General features: G+C 37.3%; 1 protein-coding gene across 3 annotated transcripts in view; it reads right to left on the bottom strand.

The window, feature by feature from the left end:
- The window catches only part of SPATA7 (spermatogenesis associated 7), a 43,025-nt gene that overhangs the window by 5,703 nt on the left and 15,316 nt on the right, over positions 1-22,006 (bottom strand). For all 3 annotated transcript variants that reach the window (XM_058567514.1, XM_058567515.1, XM_058567516.1), the window contains 4 exons: positions 15,702-15,832; positions 6,168-6,646; positions 4,948-5,014; positions 1,949-2,070 (listed from right to left, as the gene is read on the bottom strand). In XM_058567514.1, the coding sequence (XP_058423497.1) occupies positions 1,949-2,070; positions 4,948-5,014; positions 6,168-6,646; positions 15,702-15,832 (799 nt within the window). The remainder of the gene's footprint in view (positions 1-1,948; positions 2,071-4,947; positions 5,015-6,167; positions 6,647-15,701; positions 15,833-22,006) is intronic.

The following is a 22,006-nucleotide window of genomic DNA, read 5'->3' as shown; positions in this document are numbered from 1 at the left end:
AGGAAATTAAAATATTTAAACAAAATAATGACTGGCATACAATAAGTGTTCAATAATACCATCCATTAGAAATAATATGCTCCAGAACTTTTAAAGCCCTGTCATATCCATGATCTAATCTAATCTTCAGAACAATTCTGTCAGGTATATTGAGTAGGTATGATTTTCCCCACTTACTAATGAATTCACCAAGGGGCAGAAAGGCTAAGTAACTTGCCAAGGTCACGTGTTAGTAAGCAGCAAAGATAGATTTTTTTCCCAGTAATTTTATTGAGATCATAATGGTTTACAACATTGTGTAATTTCGGGTGTACATTATTGTTCATCAGTTTCTGGATAGACTTCATGGTGCTCACTCCCAGTAGTCTAATTATTGTCCGTCACCACACATATGTGCCCCTTTACCCCTTTCTTTTTTTTGTTTTTGTTTTTGTTATATTTTTTGTGAGGAAGATCAGCCCTGAGCTAACATCCATGCCAATCCTTCTCTTCTTGCTGAGGAAGACCAGCCCTGAGCTAACATCTATTGCCAATCCTCCTCCTTTTTTTTTTTCCCTTTTTCTCCCCAAAGCCCCAGTAGATAGTTGTATGTCATAGTTGCACATCCTTCTAGTTGCTGTACGTGGGACGCGGCCTCAGCATGGCTGGACAAGCAGTGCGTCGGTGCGCGCCCGGGATCCAAACCCAGGCCGCCAGTAGCAGAGCGCGCCCACTTAACCGCTAAGCCATGGGGCTGGCCCCCACTTTATCCCTTTCACCCACCCCACAACCCCCTTCCCTCTGGTAACCACTAATCTGTTCTTTATCCATGTATTTGTTAAAAGATAGATTTTTTAACTAGTCTCTAATTACAAATTCACAATCCTTTTTAAAACTGTACTATGGCACTTACCTAGTATAAACAATATCAATTTGACTAAGGTTAACATCTCAATATAACTTGGAGACACCTATTGCCCTATGGAAAAAATTTTTAAGCTGGTCATTATGATAAATTTTGTCAGTATTCAGTTATGTCGTCGTTAGTTAATTCCAAGCTTTTTATTCAGGTATATTCACTTGTAATATTTTACTTTACTTTAGATAGAAACTACTAGAAAAGATAAATATTCCTTTCCGTCATCCTTTATATTCGTTGCAGACTTTTGCTCAAGAGTAGCTTACAAATCTTGGGTTATGAGTACTGAAGCATCATGAATCTCAAGACGGAGAAGTTAGCCATGAACCCCCACAGCCTTGCCCAGTGAGCTCTCCCTAGGAAAGACCTGAGGGAGGAGCTGGGCCCTGAGGCATTGCGTGTACATATGACCCTTCATTCTTGCTCTCTTTTCAATCTCCAGTCCTTTTTTTCTTCCACCTCCTTCATCTCATATGCAATCTCTAACACTGGAAATGCATTTGACAGCTGAAACTATCAAAGGCATTTTTTAGGTTCTATCCTACCTGGTAACCTATCATTTTTATTTAGGTGCAGTACTCCATAAGTACTAAACACGTTGAGTAGTTTTTAAAAATAGTGCCTCTACATAGCGTGGATAAAGCATTAGCATACAGTGAATATTCAAAATCACAAATTATGAATCCTCAAATAGTAAGGTTCTTCAGTACTATTTGTGCCACGTAAACTGGTTAGCATCACTGCTGGAGGATTTGTCTTGGGGAAAATCCTTTTTCATATGAATAGTGATGGCAAATAATACAAGCCAGTGTTCTTTTTTCCTTTATTCATGAATTAACAAAATGAATTCATTAAAATTTTGACTGACACTTACTTTGTAAAATTTCCTTAGTAAAACTAACACGGCCACTGAATTGTATGTATATCACCAAAATAGAATAGCGAGCATGGAATTAAAATAGGACTTATGTCACAAACACTGTATGTCTATTATATAAGAAAGCAGTTAGATAAAGACAGCTGAAGTGATTTCTCCTGTGAGCTGTTTACCTTGAGGAGGAACACTGAAGAGCACCATCCTTCACCTCGTCCCACGGTGAGCCATGCACTTGTAAAGGTAAAGGGCTTATTTTTCCTTTGGTACCATTTGTCATACAACTAGGTGCCTCGGGCTGCAATGAGAAGAATAAATTTTTATTTTGTTTCAAAAATACATTATAAAAGCAGAAATAAAACAAAACAGCAGGAGTTGGCCCGGTGGCGTAGCGGTTAAGTTCACACGCTCCGCTTCTGCAGCCCAGGGTTTGCTGGTTAGGATCCTGGGTGTGGACCTACGCACCGCTCATCAAGCCATGCTGAGGCAGTGTCTCACACAGAGAAACTAGAAGGATGTGCAACTATGACATACAATTATCTACTGGGCCTTTGGGGAGAAAAAAGGAAAAAAGGAGAAAGATTGGCAACAGATGTTAGCTCAGGGCCAATCTTCCTCAAATCAAAAAAAAAAGGAAAGAAAAACAGCAAATTGCAAAAAAAAAAGTCGAGGTAAGAGAGTAGATATATCCAGTGATATCTCTATAAAAAGTGACTGATATAGTACAACAAAGGATGTTTTAGAATATATTTTCCATTCAATTAGGACTTTTTTCTTAAATTTACTTAAAGTAAGATACAACAACTTCTTATTTCTTATATTTTAATGAGGGATATTTTAAACGACATTAAGAAATACCACCAGTAAACATATAAAGAGAAAATGAAGCAAATTTGCAAGTTTTCAGTACACTTGAGAAAAAAATATCCCATTATTCAGAAACTCAACCATCTGTTTCAAATGCTAACATATCAAATATGTAGAAGCAGTGGCAGTTCTAGTAGTATGAACAATAATATTAACAAACAAACAAAAATAATGGTGGCTTACTTTTACAGAATCCTTACTAAGGGCCACATACTGTGCCAAGCATTTACTTGCATTATTAGATTTCATCTTTACAATGCTAATTTATGTATAGTGCTTTACAGTTTTAAAAGTGTTGTTAAGGGCCGGCCCCGTGGCCTAGCGGTTAAGTGTGCGCGCTCCGCTACTGGCGGCCCAGGTTCGGATCCCGGGCCCACACTGACGCGCGGCTTCTCCGGCCATGCTGAGGCCGCGTCCCACATACAGCAACTAGAAGGATGTGCAACTGTGACATACAACTATCTACTGGGGCTTTGGGAGAAAAAAAGGAGGAGGATTGGCAATAGATGTTAGCTCAGAGCCGGTCTTCCTCAGCAAAAAGAGGAGGATTAGCATGGATGTTAGCTCGGGGCTGATCTTCCTCAAAAAAAAAAAAAAAAAGAAAAGTGTTGTTAAAATGTGAGTTAAGACTCTAAATGCAGTTAAGACTCTACTAGCTTCTTCAAGTAGACTGCTGGTGGGACTGCTTATGCAATCCAGGACACACCATTTTCGTATAGAGTTATGGATAAACGTTTGGAGCACAGTGTCATAAAAATGGACTTCTTCTGCTTTAGTTTATTTAGTTATCTACAAAACTAACTCTCGTCCTAAGTCTCAAGCTGGTCATAGCCAGCATTTATTGAGGCCTAGGCTAGGCACTTTAACTACATCATTTATTCCTTCCCAAGATCCTGCATATTAAGTATGGTTTTCCAGATGGGGAAACTCAGCTCTCAGAGGATAAGTGATTTGTCCTTGGGCCTTAAGTGGCAGGGTCCTATGTCAAACAGCTATTAATGGCAGAGATGGGAACCTACATTCCTCTACCCATTTTCAGAAGGGAAGTGGGAAGCTAAGTGTGATTATATTTTATTCTTCTATCCCTGAATCTGTGTTTGACATTTTAATAGACAAACCTTTTTACAAACAAATTTAAGTTAGGACACAAGAGTATGATTAACACCCCTAAAATAAAAATAATCAGCTTATCTCAAAATCAGACTTAAAGCTGTAATATTTTAAAAGAAATGATTGCTAAGCATTCAAAATATAAACACTGTGAAAAAGAGCTTTATGGTCTAGAAAAAAGTACAAGCAAACATGAGAATGATATCCATCTATTCTTATAAAATGTATAATTTCCAATAATATAATCAGTGGAAATTCTTTAAAAAAAAAAATACAGGCATAAAAACTAAAAACTTTTCTGGCTCCTTTAGTGATCCAAGTCTGCATCTTTTTTTTTTTTTTTTTGTAAGGAAGATCAGCCCTGAGCTAACATCTGTGCTAATCCTCTCTTTTTGCTGAGGAAGACCGGCTCTGAGCTAATATCTATTGCCAATCCTCCTCCCTTTTTTTTTTCCCCCCAAGCCCCAGTAGATAGTTGTATGTCATAGTTGCACATCTTTCTAGTTGCTATATGTGGGACATGGCCTCAGCATGGCCGGAGAAGGGGTGCATTGGTGCACGCCCAGGATCCGAACCTGGGCCCCCAGTAGCAGAGCGCGCGCACTTAACCGCTAAGCCACAGGGCCAGCCCCATTTTTGTTTTTTTTTTTATTGTGAGGAGATCAGCCCTGTGCTAACATCTGCCAATCCTCCTCTTTTTTTTTTTGGCCGAGGAAGACTGGCCCTGGGCTAACACCCATGCCTATCTTCCTCCACTTTATATGGGACCCCGCCACAGCATGGCTTGCCAAGCAGTGCGTTGGTGCGCGCCGGGATCCGAATCGGCAAACCCCGGGCCGCTGCAGCGGAGCGCGCGCACTTAACCGCTTGCGCCACCAGGCTGGCCCCCAAGTCTGCATCTTTGAAAACAACAATTAAGGCATTTTATTCATCCACCCATCTATCCAGCCAGCCCACCTACCATCCAGAAAAGAGGCTAAAAACAAATGATTTCCCAGATTGGGCAGGATCCTTCTGGCCATCCACAGAGAGCTATAACCACTTGTAAATAGGCAGACCTTCTGTATACTAGCTATATCATAGGCAAGAAGTGTCACCCAGAGGTTATTCCTCACAGTCCAAATAGCTATACATATTCTATTAAGTTAAAGCAGCTGTAACTCCAGGGTGGAGCACAAAGAGATCTCATTCTTATTACCTGCTTTATGTCCTCTTCTGAATCTGTGAAGTTCTTAGTCTGGACTGTCTCAAAATCAGATTTAAAGCTGTAATATTTTAAAAGAAATGATTGTTAAGCCTTCAAAATATAAACCCTGTGATACCAAGCTTTACTGTCTAGAAAAAAATAAACTCAAACATAAGAGATGAAATCCACCTATTCTAATAAAATGTGTAATCTCTAATTAGATAATCAGGAAATAGGTATGGTTTGGATTATGTATGCTTCTTTTTCCTTTTTTGAATAGCAGCTAGGTTTCAGTGGGGCAGAATAGGGCTAGGGAAATGGGAACTATTATCTTCAAAAGCCACCATAAATATAACCAGAAAAGCATATAATATACTTGTTTCCTCATTTCTCCCTCACTTGACAAGTTCTAGCATAGATTCAATCCTTAATTCTTTGATTCAATGTATGCAGACCCATCTGATATTACTGTAATTGTTCTCTATACCCAAAGAATACTAGTCTTAAATTGTTTTTTACTTTCCAAAATAAGTAAAACCTAGTACCAGATAAATATTTGTTTGTATAACACTAGGAAAAACAATCACAAACCAGCTAACACTTAATACTTTTACGAGATTTGTTTGTTTCTTCAACCATTTGGCAAACATTTACTGAATATTCATTATGTGCCAGGTACCATCATATATGAAAATATTATTGAGGCAAATTACACTTAATTTCCAGAAATTATCTCAATTGTCTAAATTATTCCTAGGGAGTTGTTGCTATACAAGACTGGGGTTGAATATTTGCAGGGAAGGGAGAACAGGGGTAGTTAGGTAAACAGTTGTTTTTTCCGCCTCTCTAGCCCATTGTTTTGCCATTTTTAACATGAATCAATAGACGTATTTACACAAATGCTGTTTGATGATATATATTAAGGATTCTCTGAAACTATAATAATTAAAGACATACACAAGTTTAGTACCATGTTTGAAACAATAATCAAGGCATGTAACATTCATGTTTATATATGCAGCTTGACAAGTTTAATAGCTGTTTTTCCAACAATTACGCTGATGGTTCTAGTGATACATGCAAAAGGAAAAGTCAGATTAATCTCATTCCAACCAGAAGGGCACTACCAGACCTTAAGTCTGGCATATAAGGTACATGATATAAAACAAAGAATATTATTTAATTTCTACAACATCCTGAAGAATTTACTACTGGCTGTTAAGGTGCCATACCTGCTTATTAATTCAGTCTGGGTTTCAGCTTCTATCCGTTGATCTGTTAAATCCTTTTTTCTTCTGGCAGGTGTGTAATATCGATACTGTGATAGGAAAGATTTTGCTTCTGTTTTTAAAGTGCGTGGAGTGAATGGCAAATGTCCGTTAGAAAAGAGTTCAGAATGTTTATCCAAAAGGTCCCCACTGGGTGCTTTTGAAATAACTAACTGAAACCGGTAGGAATTTGGGAGTGTGCTCCTGGGCCTTCTGTCATACGTGGTTCCAGAGCATGATTTTCTGGGCTCGGAGGTGGTGTAATCCATGCCGGGCAGGGAGGAACTGGAGTTCTTCTCAGGACCATTTGTGAGGACTTTACTGGATTTAGGTGGACTTAGGTATAGTCTCTCTGAAGAAGTTACTGGTGACCTTGTAAAGGATGGAAATCCATTCACTTCTTCGATTAACACATCATCCTCACCATGTGGTTCCCCTGAAGGCTAAGAACATTTGGTTTGACAGTCATCGATTACATTTACAAATTCACCTAATTGGGGATCTCCAGATTATACATTCAAAAATGGTTGCCTCAGGGGTCTACAAAATTAACTTAAATGTTCCTGAAGATGTTAGCATTGTATATAAAGTTCAAGTTTTTGAATTATTAATCCATAAAAATATAGTTCTAAATATAAGTAATAGCAATCATTTTCCTTTCTGAAATTAAAAATTGATTAATGACATATATTTATATTTGGGGTCCTGAACCAGTGTTTTGAGATCTACTGGGAGGTCTCAGTTTTATTTGAAAGTTTCCAAACCAATGGGGAGCACCAATCCCCTTCTCAAGAACTGCTGGTGGAAGCATCCCCCTCTTCCTGTCTTGTCATTACGACAGACTTCAGTGCCACCAGCTCCTCTGTGACTTCAAGGCTTTGAAGAAATGAAAAGGAATTTCTCCTCACAATGTATGGAGCCCTGATTTAAGTAACTGCTATTTTAAATATAATTAATAAATACTTATTCCATAAAAATTTCCTATATGTTTCTCAACTTCTCACGAATGGAGAAAGCTTTGAAAGGGAAAGCATTTTGTACTGCTCCATTTCCTTTTGGTTTAACTTTGGAAGAACTATTTCTACAGGGTATCCATAAAGTCTAAAAACATAGATAATATTTTATTCTTTTACAGATCAGATGCCCAAGAAGCCTTGTCTATGATTCTAGACTTTATGGACACCTGTGTATCCTTCATAAAACTCTGAGGCACTTTATTAGGTAGAGGGGAAGTTACACAGATGTTACAGAAACTGAGGTAAAAATGGCTAGGATTTAGGCAGTTACATCTGCCCTACAAGCTCATGGGGAGAAAAACAAGAGGAAGATGAACAAGTGGAGTAAGGGGAAAGCTGAGCGCTTCCTGTGTGCAAGGTACCGTTTTCGCCATTAAATAGAATAACGAGGAATAATAAGAACTCCTCTCACTGCTACTAATATGTATGGAGTACTTACCATGTGTAAGGTATGGTTCTAACTCATTTACGTGAACAATTCATTTAATCCTCGCATTGTGGTGGTACAATTATTACCTCCATTTTATAGATGATGAAATTGAGGCGCAGGGTCTCATAGATTTGAATCCAGGCTGAGCCTATGCTCTTCGTTATTATATCATATTATCTATTTTAAAGACTTACTTGGAAATTATGCAATTTTAGATTTTTTACAGCACCAGGAATCTTAAACTGATCTTAACTCTTTTCCTGTAGAGAACAAGTCAGCTAACCTCAGTACTAATTTATCCAAGTAAGGAAGCTGCAGATAACTTGGTAGTGTGACTACTACCTAAAATAGATCAAGTCACCTATTTCCCTTTCAAGTGCTTTCTAACTCTATCCCAAATAAAAGGTAAAATTATTCACAGTAAGTATTTTAGCATTAAATTTTGAGTCACTCAGGTACTGTTTGGTTAATGACTTCAAGACATTAGTTTTAAAAAGTGCTCCCAAACTAGGTTCACACTGCAGCTTATATACCAGAAGAGTTTGGCTCCCTGCAAGAAATTTCTAAGTACCGCCTGAAAAATCCTATAAGGCTATTAAATAATAATCACAGGAATTATTTACACTTAGAGGAACAGTACAATCTGAGATCGCAGCAGGCAGAAATGCATAAGGCATTAGATTGCCTGAAAGAAAATTCTTATTAGTCATGGTTATTTAATAAACAAACGAAACACCAAAGAAAGTCTTTAAAGGCAGAAATATACTCTCATCTGTCTGCAATGGGCTGGAAAAATTGCTTTTGAACTGACTGAAGGCATGAAACTTTTTTGTATTTTTATGTCTCGCAATCCCTACCTTGTGTCCTTTCTCTTTCCTTGGAAACCAGTAGAACACAGTATGAAATCAACTGTACCAATACGCTTTTTTGAGATTATTTAATTTTTTCCTTTAGCTGTGAATATCAGAAAGCGGTATGAATAAAATTTTCACAGAAAATGTGTAACACACTGGTAAATTCACCAAAATGTAACTAGCAGATCACTGTAAAGTCTAAAATCAGAAAAGGTTCATCAATTATATGTCAATGGAACAAAAATTCTGGTGGTAATCTGACCACTTTCACTTTGTTACGTCATCCTTATAGTTCAACACACAATTTGTTGTAAATAGTTTCTGTGATTTAAGAATTTGTATAAAGTGATTATCACAGTTTACATATACATGTTTCTATGTCAAGAACACCTATTCAATTTTACAATTACAGAACTGAGAACTAAATCAATCTTTTTCAGGAATAATGTCAGAAGAAATGGTATACAAAGATTTTCCAATTGTCAGGTTTTACAACAGTTGAGGAATCAATTCAATTGCAGAATAGGATGGGTACAAATTATTTAAAAATTTTATTAACATTTGTTTTGCAAAAAAGTTTTAAATTATATTTTATAAAAGGAACTGATAGCTCTAGATTTTCACTGTTTATACTGGTTTTAAAACGTTCATAGATTTATTTAGGAATATGGATCACATCCACATATTCAATTAATCCTAACAGCACAGAGTAAGTGCTACCCCAGTGATGTGAGCGAGTGGTGAATAACTGTCTGAGGGGTAGAGAGTGCAGACTGGAAAGGCATAGGAGGGTCTTGAGATGTCATGAGTCAAAGCATGAGAGAAAGAAAGCAGCATGAGCGTATAGGCAATTAAAAGAGAAGGTTTTTGATTATATGATCTCATGTATATAAATGGCCAATATGTCCAGAGGCTAAAGTTAGCATTTTCTTTTTAATTGCAGCAAACTTTTCAGTAAATGCAGATTATAACTATAACAGGTGTCTGCTAACCAAAAAAAACCCATCCAATTATCAAAATATTATGCCCCAAATAATTTTAATTTGAATGTCTAAATATTTATTATCAAGGCTTATAAAAAATGTAGGCAAAATGCAAGTTATTGTGAATTCTAAATGGAGTAAAAAAATTATATATATATATATAAAAGCATAAATGAACTACTTTATAGAGGCACAAAGCTATAGGGTTACAGTGGCTAAAGGAAAAATAAATAGAAAACATCTTACATTTACAGACAATTATATATTTTATTTTCAACAAACCCCATTCTTATCTCAAAATACAATTATTAATTTATATTCCAACTGCTGGATAATAGAAAAATATTTTTAATTTTCAGTTAAAAAGTACAATCACAAAAAATGAAAATACACTTGTGAGTCAAATGTTGATGAACAGATTCCCAGATGGCAAAGTACAGTACAGAATAAGGCAGATTTATTCTAAAGGAAGAGCTCTAATCCTGGTCCTCCTATCTATGTCACAACACTGGGGGCTCTTAAACATATTTACAGCTTCCCTGTTGACTCCCAAATCTGTTTTCAGCCCAGACCTCTTTCTTGACACAGATGCTTATATCCAACTGTCTAATGAATATACTACATGTTCCAAAGGCACCTCAAATCAAGCATGTTCAAACAAGTAAACTCATAGCTTACATTATCCACTCCTCCAAAGAAAAACTGCACTTCGTCCTGCATCGTTATTTCTGTGAATGACACAGCACCATCCTCCCAGCTGCCCAAGCCAGAAACCTGGGAACCTCTTTAACTCTTGCTTCTTGCTCTTCACGTCACCGAATCAGTCACTGAGTCCTGGGGATTCTATTAAATGTATTCTTTGTGCTCTTTCTGCTGTCTTAGATCAAGTCTTAATCATTTCTTCCCCAGATTACTGCTACTGTCTCGTAATTATTCTGTCCTCCTCCACTGCCAGTGTAGACTTTGTAAAGTGTCAATATGACGACATAACTTCCCAAAGAAAAACCGGTCCATGGCTCCCCCATATTTCTCAAGGAAAAACAATCCAGATTTATTATTATGGCACAAATGCCCTTGGTCTTTCCCCCTGCTAACTGATATATCACACCTCCATGTGCAATGGAAAGAGCTGGAATCAAAAACATGGCACTTGGTACCTAGTAAGCAGAGCAATGAAACTGGCTTGTATCAACAGGCAATAGTTTTTACCACACCATGGGTGCGAGGGGACAGAAAACAAAGCTCAGGGACTGATCTGGACAGTCCAGGAGACCACGCTCATGAATCTGGATCTTTTCAATGGCTACGCCCTAACTACGTAACTTGCAAAGAAACTTGCCCATCTTGAACACTGGCACTGAATGGAAAGGGAACACTGCCCTTTGAGAATCTGAAATCATATGCTGCTTACACACAAGCTTGCAGCCTAAATTTGCATTACCCGGATGGTCCACAAAAACTTTAAGCCAAGACAAATGACTTGTTTTTTCTTCCAATACATAAATTGTAGGGGGATAAAAAGGTGAGGGAGGGGCTGGCCCAGTGGCGTAGTGGTTAAGTTCTCGCAGTCCGCTTCGGCGGCCTGGGGTTCACAGGTTCTGATCTTGGGCGTGCACCAATGCACCGCTTGTCAAAGCCATGCTGTGGCAGCCTCCCATATAAAGTAGAGGAAGATGGGCACAGATGTTAGCCCAGGGCCAATCTTCCTCAGCAAAAAAGAGGAGGATTGGCAACAGATGTTAGCTCAGGGCTAATTTTCCTCAAAAAAAAAGGATGAGGGAAGAAGAAGCTATAGATTAAAAGAAATTTGTCAATTAATTAAAATTATTTAGATCCCAATCCTAACAAACTGAAAAAAAATTATGAGACAATGGAGAGATCTGAATACCGGATATTTGATGATATTAAAGAATTATTAATTTTTAAGGTATAATAATGGTATTGTGGTCTTTTAGATACATAAATATTTATGGATAAAATTATATGATATCCAGGATTTGCATCAAAATAATCTGGGGTAGGGGTAGTGAGTGAGGGTATAGGTGCAATGAGTCTGGCCATGAGGTGATCGTTGTTGCACCTGGGGGACAGGAACATGTGGGTTCATTATACCACTCTATTTTTGCAGATGTTAAAATTTCAAAATTAAAAACTTTAAAAAAAAGAAACAACCACACACAAAAGTAAAACAGACTTCCAGTTTCAGCTGAGAGATGGAGAGAGATGGAAAGAGCACAGCTCTCACCATTACAACAAGAAAAAAGCTGGCCAAACCTCAAATTAATGATTTTTCTGGAACTAATGAGAGGACTAATAAGAGAACTAAGAACAACTAACCTGAAATCTGGAGAGAGACAGGCACCTGCGGGGAGAAACAGGACCTGAGCGTTTGCCACTGGATGCCATACAAAATGGTAAGATTACTCCAGAAGTTTCTGGCTAATTGCTAAGGACCAAGTGTAGACTAGCGTGCGAGTGTGAAACCTCTGAGACTTGGGAGTTTGTGCCCTTTTGAGGGTTTTTTCTCTAGGAATCCCACCAGGAACTCACAGGCAAGAGCAGGGAGAATCCTGGGAAAGCTTCCTCCTTCCCCTCTTCTCTTGGTGTGGTTGGGGGAGGGGAAGAGCAGCCACTGTAGAAATTCCTCCCAGACCCATTTTCTCTCTCTCTCAAGGAACAAAAACCTTAATCTACAGGGGGACATTTCCTTCCTCTTTGCCATGTAACAATCATGGAAGTGACATCCCATCACCTTTGCCCTATTCTCTTGGCTGGAAGCAAGTTACAGGTCCTGCCTACACTTAAGAGGAGGAGATTCTTTAAGGGTGAGGGTCATTGTTGGGGGGGAGACATTCTAGAATTTTGCCTACTATAGTGGGTCAAATAGAAAGTACAAAACAAGAAGGCAGAAATAACACATTAAATGCTTCACTTAAAAGACAAAGATTATTAGAGTGAATAATCTGACCCACCTAAAACTTTAGGACCTACCAAAAACAGTAGGATTAAAAAAATGGAAAAAGATGGGCCAGCCCCGTGGCTTAGCGGTCAAGTGCACGCGCTCTGCTACTGGTGGCCCGGGTTCGGATCCTGGGCGCGCACCAACGCACTGCTTCTCCGGCCATGCTGAGGCCGCGTCCCACATACAGCAACTAGAAGGATGTGCAGCTATGACATACAACTATCTACTGGGGCTTTGGGGGAAAAATAAATAAATAAAATTTAAAAAAATGGAAAATGATATACCAAGGGAATACTATCAAAAGAAAGCTGGTTAACTATATCACTATCTGAAAACACTTTAATACAAAAAGCATTAAGGTAAAGAAGTTTAAAGCACAGTGACCAAGAAAATATAATATCTCTAAATCTGTATATATGGAATAACATAGACTTAAAATATATAAAACAAAAATTGATAATACCACTAGGAGAAATAGCTAAATACATAATCATGTGAAAGATTTCTCTCAATAAATGATAGATTAATCAGACAAAAAGAATAATAAGGGTAAAGAATATTTTAACATCTAAAAGATATGAAGTTGAATCTAATGAATACACTGTGTATTAAATACTGCACACAACTATAGACTATATTTTCTTTTAAAACACATAATGACATAGTGCATTTAAAAAAATTGTCTGCCTACTGGGCCATAAAACAAGTCTTAACAAATTTCAAGCAATGGGTATCATATAGATAGATGTTCCCTGATCATAATACAATTAGGCTAGAAATCTGTAACAAAGAGAAAACTAAGAAAAAAATAGACATAGAGATTAAGAAACACTTCTAAAAACTCCTGGGTTAAAGAAGAAATTATAATGGGAAGTGTAAAATACTTTGAATTAAACCATAATAAAAATACCACATATCAAAACTTGTGGATGCAGCTAAAGTAGCACTTGGAGGAAAACTTATAGCCTTAAAAATGCTCAACTATGAAAGAAGAGAGGCTGAAAACAGGCTAAACAAAAGCAGGAGGGGCCGGCCCGGTGGCGCAAGCGGTTAAGTGCGCGCGCTCTGCTGCGGCGGCCCGGGGTTCGCTGGTTTGGATCCCGGGCGCGCACCGACGCACTGCTTGGCAAGCCATGCTGTGGCGGCGTCCCATATAAAGTGGAGGAAGATGGGCACAGATGTTAGCCCAGGGCCATCTTCCTCAGCAAAAAAAGAGGAGGATTGGCAGATGTTAGCACAGGGCTGATCTCCTCACAAAAAAAAAAAAAAAAAAAAAAAAAATGACATTGGGGCCGGCCCGGTGGCGCAAGCGGTTAAGTGCGTGCGCTCCGCTGCGGCGGCCCGGGGTTTGCTGGTTCGGATCCCGGGCACGCACCGACGCACTGCTTGGTAAGCCATGCTGTGGCGGCGTCCCATATAAAGTGGAGGAAGATAGGCACAGATGTTAGCCCAGGGCCGTCTTCCTCAGCAAAAAAAAAAAGAGGAGGATTGGCGGATGTTAGCTCAGGGCTGATCTCCTCACAAAAAAAAAAAATAAAAAATAAAAAAATAAACAAAAGCAGGAAAAGTACAGCAAAATAAATCTATAGAAAGCCAAAAGAGGAAAATAAAGGTAAGAGTGGACATTAATGAAATAGAAAACAAAATGCAATAAAGAGGATTAACAAAGTAAACAATATGCTCTTTAAAAAGATTAATAAAACTGACAAATCTCTGGTGAGAATAATAAAGAAAAGAAGAATAAGGGCACAAATAAACAATATTAGGAATAAAAAGGGGGAAATAATACATATTCATGAGAGATTAAGAGAATATTATGAAGTCTATGCCAAAAATTTGAAAATTTAGATGAAATGGATAACCTCCTACACATATACAACTTATAAAAATGGTTCTATAATGATTTCAAAAATTGAATCAGTAGTTAAGAATCTTCTCACAAAGAAAACTCTAGGCACAGATAATTTTAATGTTGGATTCCATGAAAGTCAAGGAACAAATAATTCCAAACTTACAAAAACTATTCTAGAGGATAGAAAAAGAGGAAATAGTGCCCAGTTTATTTTACGAGGCTAGCATAACCTGACACAGAGAGTAGAAGAAAGGAAAATGACCCATCAACTGACGAATGAGTAAACAAATGCAGCGTATGCATAAATGCAATACTGTTTGGCAATATAAAGAATGAAGTACTGAAACTTGCTATAACATTAGATTAGCCTTGAAAACATTATGCTAAGTGAAAGAAGCTAAAATTTAAACGGCAGGAAACTAACAGAGAACTTACTTATTTTTTCACCATTCCTACCCAGGAGTATCCTGAAAACCTACAGAAACTGTCCCATTCACTTAGCAACACCAAGTCAAGGTGAAGGAGACTTCTAGGAATCTTAGCCAGGTGACACGTTGGTAGGGTTATATAATTTTCTCTTTTGATTTTACATCCATCAAGCAACACACTGCTTATGACAACCCAGTGTGACTGATTACAAGAAGAGACTGTATTGCTTAAGCAAATATTACCTAGTAGTCTGTTAGTCTGATCACCTTCTCATTTTAAACTAATAAGTTGGGATCCTAGGTTTGAAAAAGAAAAAAGAAAAAAGGTAAATGAATGATAGGCCAATACCAATAATGGACATAGATACTAAAATCCTAAACAAAATATTAGCAACTATATCCAGCAATGTATGAAAAGGAAATGCATCATTACAAAATTGTGTTTATACTAGGGATGCAAAGTTGGTTTAACATTAGGAACTGTATTGTAACTCACTACGTTAACAGATGAAAAAGAAAAAATTATACCATCATTTCAAACAAGTGTAGAAAAAGCATTTGATAAAATTAACATGCATTCATGAGAAAGGAAAAAAATCTTAGCAAACTAGAAATAGAAGAGAGCTTCCTTAACCAGATGTTAAAGGGTATCACAGAAAACCTACAGAAGGGGTCAGCAAACGATGGTCTGCAGGCCAAATCCAGCCCACTGTCTGTCTTTGTTTAAATAGTTTTACTGGCACACAGCTACATTCATTCATTTATGTATTGTCTATGGCTGCCTTCCAATGACACAATAGTTGTGACAGAGACTGTGTGGCATGAAAAGCCTAAAATATTTACTATTTGGCTCTTTACAGGAAAAATTTACTGACTCTGACCTATAGTAAATATGTTACCAAAAAGTCAGGTTGCACTACTAATTAAGCGCCTTAGAAACATTTGCTTTTAAATGGTGAAAACACTATCTTACCTTTTGTAGAGTGTTTAATAACTTGGAATTATTTTTAGAATTGGTCTGCACTGCAGTTTTAGTTAATTTCAACCCCCTTTCACATCGTGCTAATTCCTTTTTGAGTTTCTCTCTTCGTTGTTGGTCTGCATCTGAGGGAGAAAACAAGTCTTTTGAAATATAAAATGAAATAGAAAAATTAATTTTTTGGTCTTGTAAAACTAATAAGGGGCACACTTTTTCCCATATGCTAAAAATGTTTACACTACTGATATGTAAATAAAAATCCATATACTTTTCTGTATAAAGAGAGGCTAACATAAATATTTAATTTATAGAAACTTTGAATGGATTAACTGTTTAAAGAGCACAAACAAGATGTGACAAACTGGCCAAGCCTAAGGGCTCAAGAAAGCAATTCCTAGCAGACATTCATAGAGATATGAAGAAGAAATGCTTGGCCATGTTGTGATTCTGTAATCACCAAATGCAGAGTTTGAATTAGTCCACAGACTCTCCCCCAAATGAAATACTGTCAATACCATTATATGCTATAAAAATCTAAGTGTTATATGACTTTAAAAAAATGACGTTACATTTTCAAACATTATTTTCAATCCGGATAACTGATTTCTATTTCTCTTAACTGCTATTCATTTGAAAATACAAATGAAAAAAGTGGTTTCACACTTTACTGTGCTTTAAGTCAGGTACTGAGTCATTATCATAGACTTATTGTATAAAGGCAGAAAATGGCGAAATGAAAGTGAGTCAAATTTCAGAGTTCAATAGAAGGTTAACCACAAGTAAAATGATTTGTATTTTCATATAAAATTAAAAATTGAACATATTTTTTATTGGAATCTATGCCAACTTAATGGACAAGACAATTTCAAGTTTGAAATCACCCTAATCTCAATCAGGACTTCTAAAAATTTCTACAAGCTTAAAAAGCAAAGGCAAATTTGTATATATTTAGAACTTCAACTATAATTACTATGAAAAATTATAAGTACGCTAAAGTAAATACATTTATCATTTAAAATCTAGACTGAAACATTACTTTCAGCTTATTCTATCCTCAAATAGTTACTTAATGAATGTGTTAACTTATGATAATGTTTGTGGAGTGAGTTAAATAGAATGTTCTCAGTCAGATCTATTATTTTAAACTCATGGGTAAAATAAGCAAGTAAAAAAACATGAACGAGTCCTCAGACACTATCATCACTCAATACTTCTGTATTACCAAATCTGTCCAACCTATTAATGCAAGTAAAGCCTCCTCAGAGCATACACGAAAATCTACTCTAAATGGATCACAGACTTGAACGCAAGAGCTTAACCTATAAACCTCTTAGAATAAAACACAGGAGTAAATCTACAGGACTTTGGGTTAGGCAAAGACTTCTTAGATACAACAGCAAGAGCACAAGCAAAAAAAAAGATAAATTAGACAATCAAAACAAAAAACTTTTAGGTTTTTTAAAAAGGGAAGCCACAGATGGGGGATAAATATTTGCAAATCAAATATCTAATAAAGACTTGTATCCAAAATATATAAATAATAGACAACTCAATAATAAGAAGACAAATAACTCAATCTAAAAATGGGCAAAAGATTTGAGGGACCAGCGGCGTGGCGCAGGTGGTTAAGTGCGCGCGCGCTCCACTGCGGCGGCCCAGGGTTCGCCGGTTTGGATCCTGGGCGTGCACCGACACACCATTTGGCAAGCCATGCTGTGGCAGCGTCCCATATAAAGTGGAGGAAGATCGGCATGGATGTTAGCTCAGGGCCAGTCTTCCTCAGCAAAAACAAGAGGAGGATTGGCAGACGTTAGCACAGGGCTGATCTTCCTCACCAAAAAAAAAAATATATATATATACATATTTGAAGACATTTTTACCAAAGATATACAAACGGTGAATAAGCATATGAAAAAAATGTTCTACATCACTAATCATGAGGGAAATGCAAATTAAAACCACAATGAGATACCACTTCACACCCACTAGAATGGTTATAATCAAAAAGAGAGTCAATAACAAGTGCTAGCAAGAACATGGAGTAATTAAAATCCTGATGGATTGGAGGTAGGAATGTAAAATGGTACTGCCACTTTGGAAAACAGTTTGGCAGTTTCTTAAAAAGTTAAATATAATTTTACCATATGACCTAGCAATGCCATTCTCAGGTATATACCCAAGAGAAATGAAAACACATATCTACACAAAAGACTTGTGTTGGTCCTGTGACGTAGTGGTTAAGGTTCCACATGCTCCGCTTTGGCGGCCCTGGTTCGTGGGTTCGGATCCTGGCACGGACCTGTACACTACTCATCCATGCTGAGGCAGAGACCCACATATACAACAGAGGAAGACTGGCACAGATCTTAGCTCAGTGCTAATCTTCCTCAAGCAAAAAAAGAGGAAGACTGGCAACAGATGTTAGCTCGGGGCTAATCTTCCTCAGGTAAAAAAACATAAAAAAGAAAAAAACCCAACTTGTACATGAATGTTCACAGCAGCACTATAAAATAACCAAAAAACAGAAACAATACAAATGTCTATCAATTGACGAACAGACAAAATGTGGTACATGCATATAATGAAATCGTATTTAACAATTAAAGGGAATGAAGTACTGATACAGGCTACGACATAGATGAATCTCAATCTCATAGACTTTTCACATTATGCTAAGTGAAAAGTCTAATACAAAACAACCACATAAACGATTACATTTATATGAAATGTCCAGAATAGGCAAATCTATAGAGAAAGAAAGTAGATTAGTGGTTGCTTGAGGTGCTAGGGGTGAGAATAGAGAGCAGCCGCAAATGGGTACAAGGCATATTTTTGGGGTGATGAAATATTCTAAAATTGGTTTGTGGTGATGGTTGCACAATTTTGTAAACTTAGTAAAAATCAGTGAATTTTATGGTATGTGAATTATTTGTCAATAAAACTGTTATAAAAAGTAAAGACTTTCTAATGCATTAGAATATGGAATTATTTAAACAATTCAACAAACTATGTAGAGATATTCTAGTTTAGACCCTATGAAGACTGAAGTTATCAAGTCAGTAGTCTGCTATGATGGAAGAGTATATCATAAAAACAGAGATGTCTCAAACCCAGAGATTTATTTCTTTTTTTTTAATGTGTCTATAAAACCAGTTTCTGAGTTAGTTATATTGATTATAATGAACATCAGCTCTATAACACAAGAAGTAATAATGATTATTAATTACACTTTAGTTTGGTAATTACAATCTTTGCAATTCTTCTAGTCACTATCACCATTTTCTTCATTTACATGGCAAAAAAGAAACATATCCTTCAACTGATTGAGAGCAGAAAATACCATGGGATAAATAAGCACTAAGCCTAAATTCTAAAAACAAAAAATAGGAGCAATTCTTTAAATATAACCTATGAGTTGTCAACTCTCGAATTTTTATCTCCATCCTGGAAATCTCTCCTGAACTCCAGACTTGTAGTCCAACTGCCTCCTCAGCATCTCCACTTGGATTTCTACTAGGTAGTTATTTCAAACTTATAATGACCAAGATTGAACTCGTGATTCACCTTGTCCCCAAATCTCTTCCTATCGTATTCCTCACTTTAGTAAATTTTAACTCTGTCATCTTGGTTGACAGGCTCTAAGTGTGGGGAGTCATCCCTGATTCATTCCTCTTTCTCCTTCGTATCCTATCTACACCCAAGCCATTAGTAAATACGGTTGACACGCTTTTAAATGTTTCCAGAACCCAACCATTTCACACTCCCTCTACTGCAACCACTTTGGTCCAAGTCACTAATATTTCTCATCTGGGTGACTGTCTCCTAACCAGTCATTCTGCTTCTACCATTGCCCCTTACATCCTATTTTCAACTCAGTAGCCAGAGAGACGCTTTTAAAAGTTAAACTGGCTCTGTTACTCCTCTAACGGCTTCCAATTTCATTCAGAGTGAAAGTCAAAGTGCTGGCAATGGCCATGGCCCTACATGGTCAGCATCTCTCTGTACCATCTCAATGATCTCATCTCCTGTCACTCTTCAGCTGGCTCATTTCACACCAACTATACAGCTCTCCTTGCTGTTCCCTGAACACTCCAACCACGATGCCATTTCAATGCTTTTGTACTTGCTGTTTCCGCGGTCTACACTGCTCTTCCCCCAGAGGCCCACTGCCCTCTCCCTTAACTCTTTCAGGTCTCTGCTGAATTGTCACCTTATCAGGGCTGACTTCTCCCCCAAAGGACACCCAATCTCTGTTATCCTGTGTCATTTTTTTCCATTGCACTTATCACTCTCTGAAGTATTCTAGCTCTACTTATTTCTTTGCATTTGCTTATTGTTTGTCTCCTTTAACTAGAATGTATGCTCCATAACAGCAGGTACCTGGCTTTGTTCACCTCTTGAGCTCCAGCCCTTAGAATAGTGTATGGCACATAGGAGGTGCCCAACAAATATTTGCTGAATTAATAATGAATAAACTCAGTGAACTCAAGAAAGCATTCTGAAAAATGCCTGATTATTTTAAACTGGTAGTTTAAATCCAAGAATTTGGTTGAGTAAGAAGATTAATACATTCAGGCTTTTCATTACACCACCTAAATAAAAAAGAGATAATCTTATTTTACATATTTATTGTTCAGGAAATTAATATCAGTAGGAAAACTTAGCAAAATTTTCCCATTTAGAGGTGATCCCAGTTAAAGAGGATTATCTGATCTAATGACAATTGGGTAAAACTATCTTAATTCAAATGCTTCAGATTTTTAGAGCCTGTAAATATTGAACCAGTTTGTGCTATAAAAAAGTTATTAATATGATGCAGAAGAAAAAACATAAAGCACAGAAACTAAAAATCTGGAAGGGTCCTTAGAGATTATCTAATTACCTATCATTTTACAAAGAGGAGGGTAAGAAGTAAAATGACTTGTCCATATAACTTGTGTGCTGTGGTCAAACTGGTCTTTAAAAATATACACTCAAGGGGCTGCCCCGTTGGTGTAGTGGTTAAGTTTGTGTGATCTGCTTCGGCTTTGCTGGTTCGGATCCTGGGCATGCACCTACTCACTGCTCATCAAGCCATGCTGAGGTGGTGTCCCACACAGAAGAACCAGAAGGACCTACAGCTAGGATATACAACTATGTACTGGGGCTTGGCCGAGAAATAAGAAAAAGAGGAAGACTGGCAATAGATGTTAGCTGAGGGCCAATTTTCTTCTTCAAAAAAAAAATACTCAAGCACCTACTCTTGCCTAAAATGCCTTTACCTCACCTAAAAAATTATTTAAATCTCAAAATTCCTTCAGAGATACGAGAGCCTACACCAGGGCTTGTTGCAGACATAAAGAGAACAGAAGGGGGAGAACGTAAAGTGCCCAGCACAGGCCCGACAGACACCATGCTCATGGAACAGCAGCTGGTGGCTGTTGGCTCAGCTTACGTCCTATCTCTTCCACTAAGAAGATGTACAAGAAGAGATGGTCCAACCAATCCCGCCCTCTGTGACCTTCCCAGATGGCACCCAAGGGGCATTTGCCTGTCTAGGCTCTTATTCATTCACCATTTAGCATGCACTATCTTGGATTGATATTTATTTTTTATTGTAGAAATCGTATCTTAATTACAAATTCAAACAGTAAGAAAGTTAAGTTAAAGTTAAGTTAAAAAGTTAAGAAAACACTAAACTTAAAACGTATAATACTTTGAGTTTTATATGATTACTAACAAGACAAGCACAGGCTGCAATAGCCATGTTTTGTGGCTATTTTGTTTTGTGAGGAAGATTGTCGCTAAGCTAACATCTGTGCCAATATTCCTCTATTTTTGTATGTGGGACATCGCCACAGCATGGCTTGATGAGTAGTGTGTAGGTCCGCGCCTGGGATCCAAACCCATGAACACCATGCCACCAAAGTGGAGTGCGTGAACTTAACCACCATGCCAGCAGGGCAGCCCCCACTCTGGCTATTTTTTAAGTATATATTTCTTGACTTGAACTCAAACAAAGGCCTTAAAATGGTCTCAAATGGTATCTTTCAGAACCTTTTTAAATAGGAATTTCAAATTTTGTTGTCAGATTATTTCCTTAGTAAAGATTTCAAAAAATCAAAATATTTGGTCAAAGGGTAGATATATCATGATTCTGTAATATTATACGTCAATATGGCTTTTCAGATACATATACCTGCCATGTTTATCCGTTAGGCTATTAGGATACAAATAGACAATATTTATCTGGAGAAAAGTGCCAGTTATGGTATTTTTAACAAATCTTTCAGCAATCTTAACGACCAAGGGAACTGAGA

This window comes from Diceros bicornis, chromosome 24, assembly GCF_020826845.1.
Source record: "Diceros bicornis minor isolate mBicDic1 chromosome 24, mDicBic1.mat.cur, whole genome shotgun sequence".
Lineage (NCBI taxonomy): Eukaryota > Metazoa > Chordata > Mammalia > Perissodactyla > Rhinocerotidae > Diceros > Diceros bicornis.
Note: the sequence above shows the minus strand (reverse complement) of the source record. Positions and strands in the feature narration are given on the sequence as shown.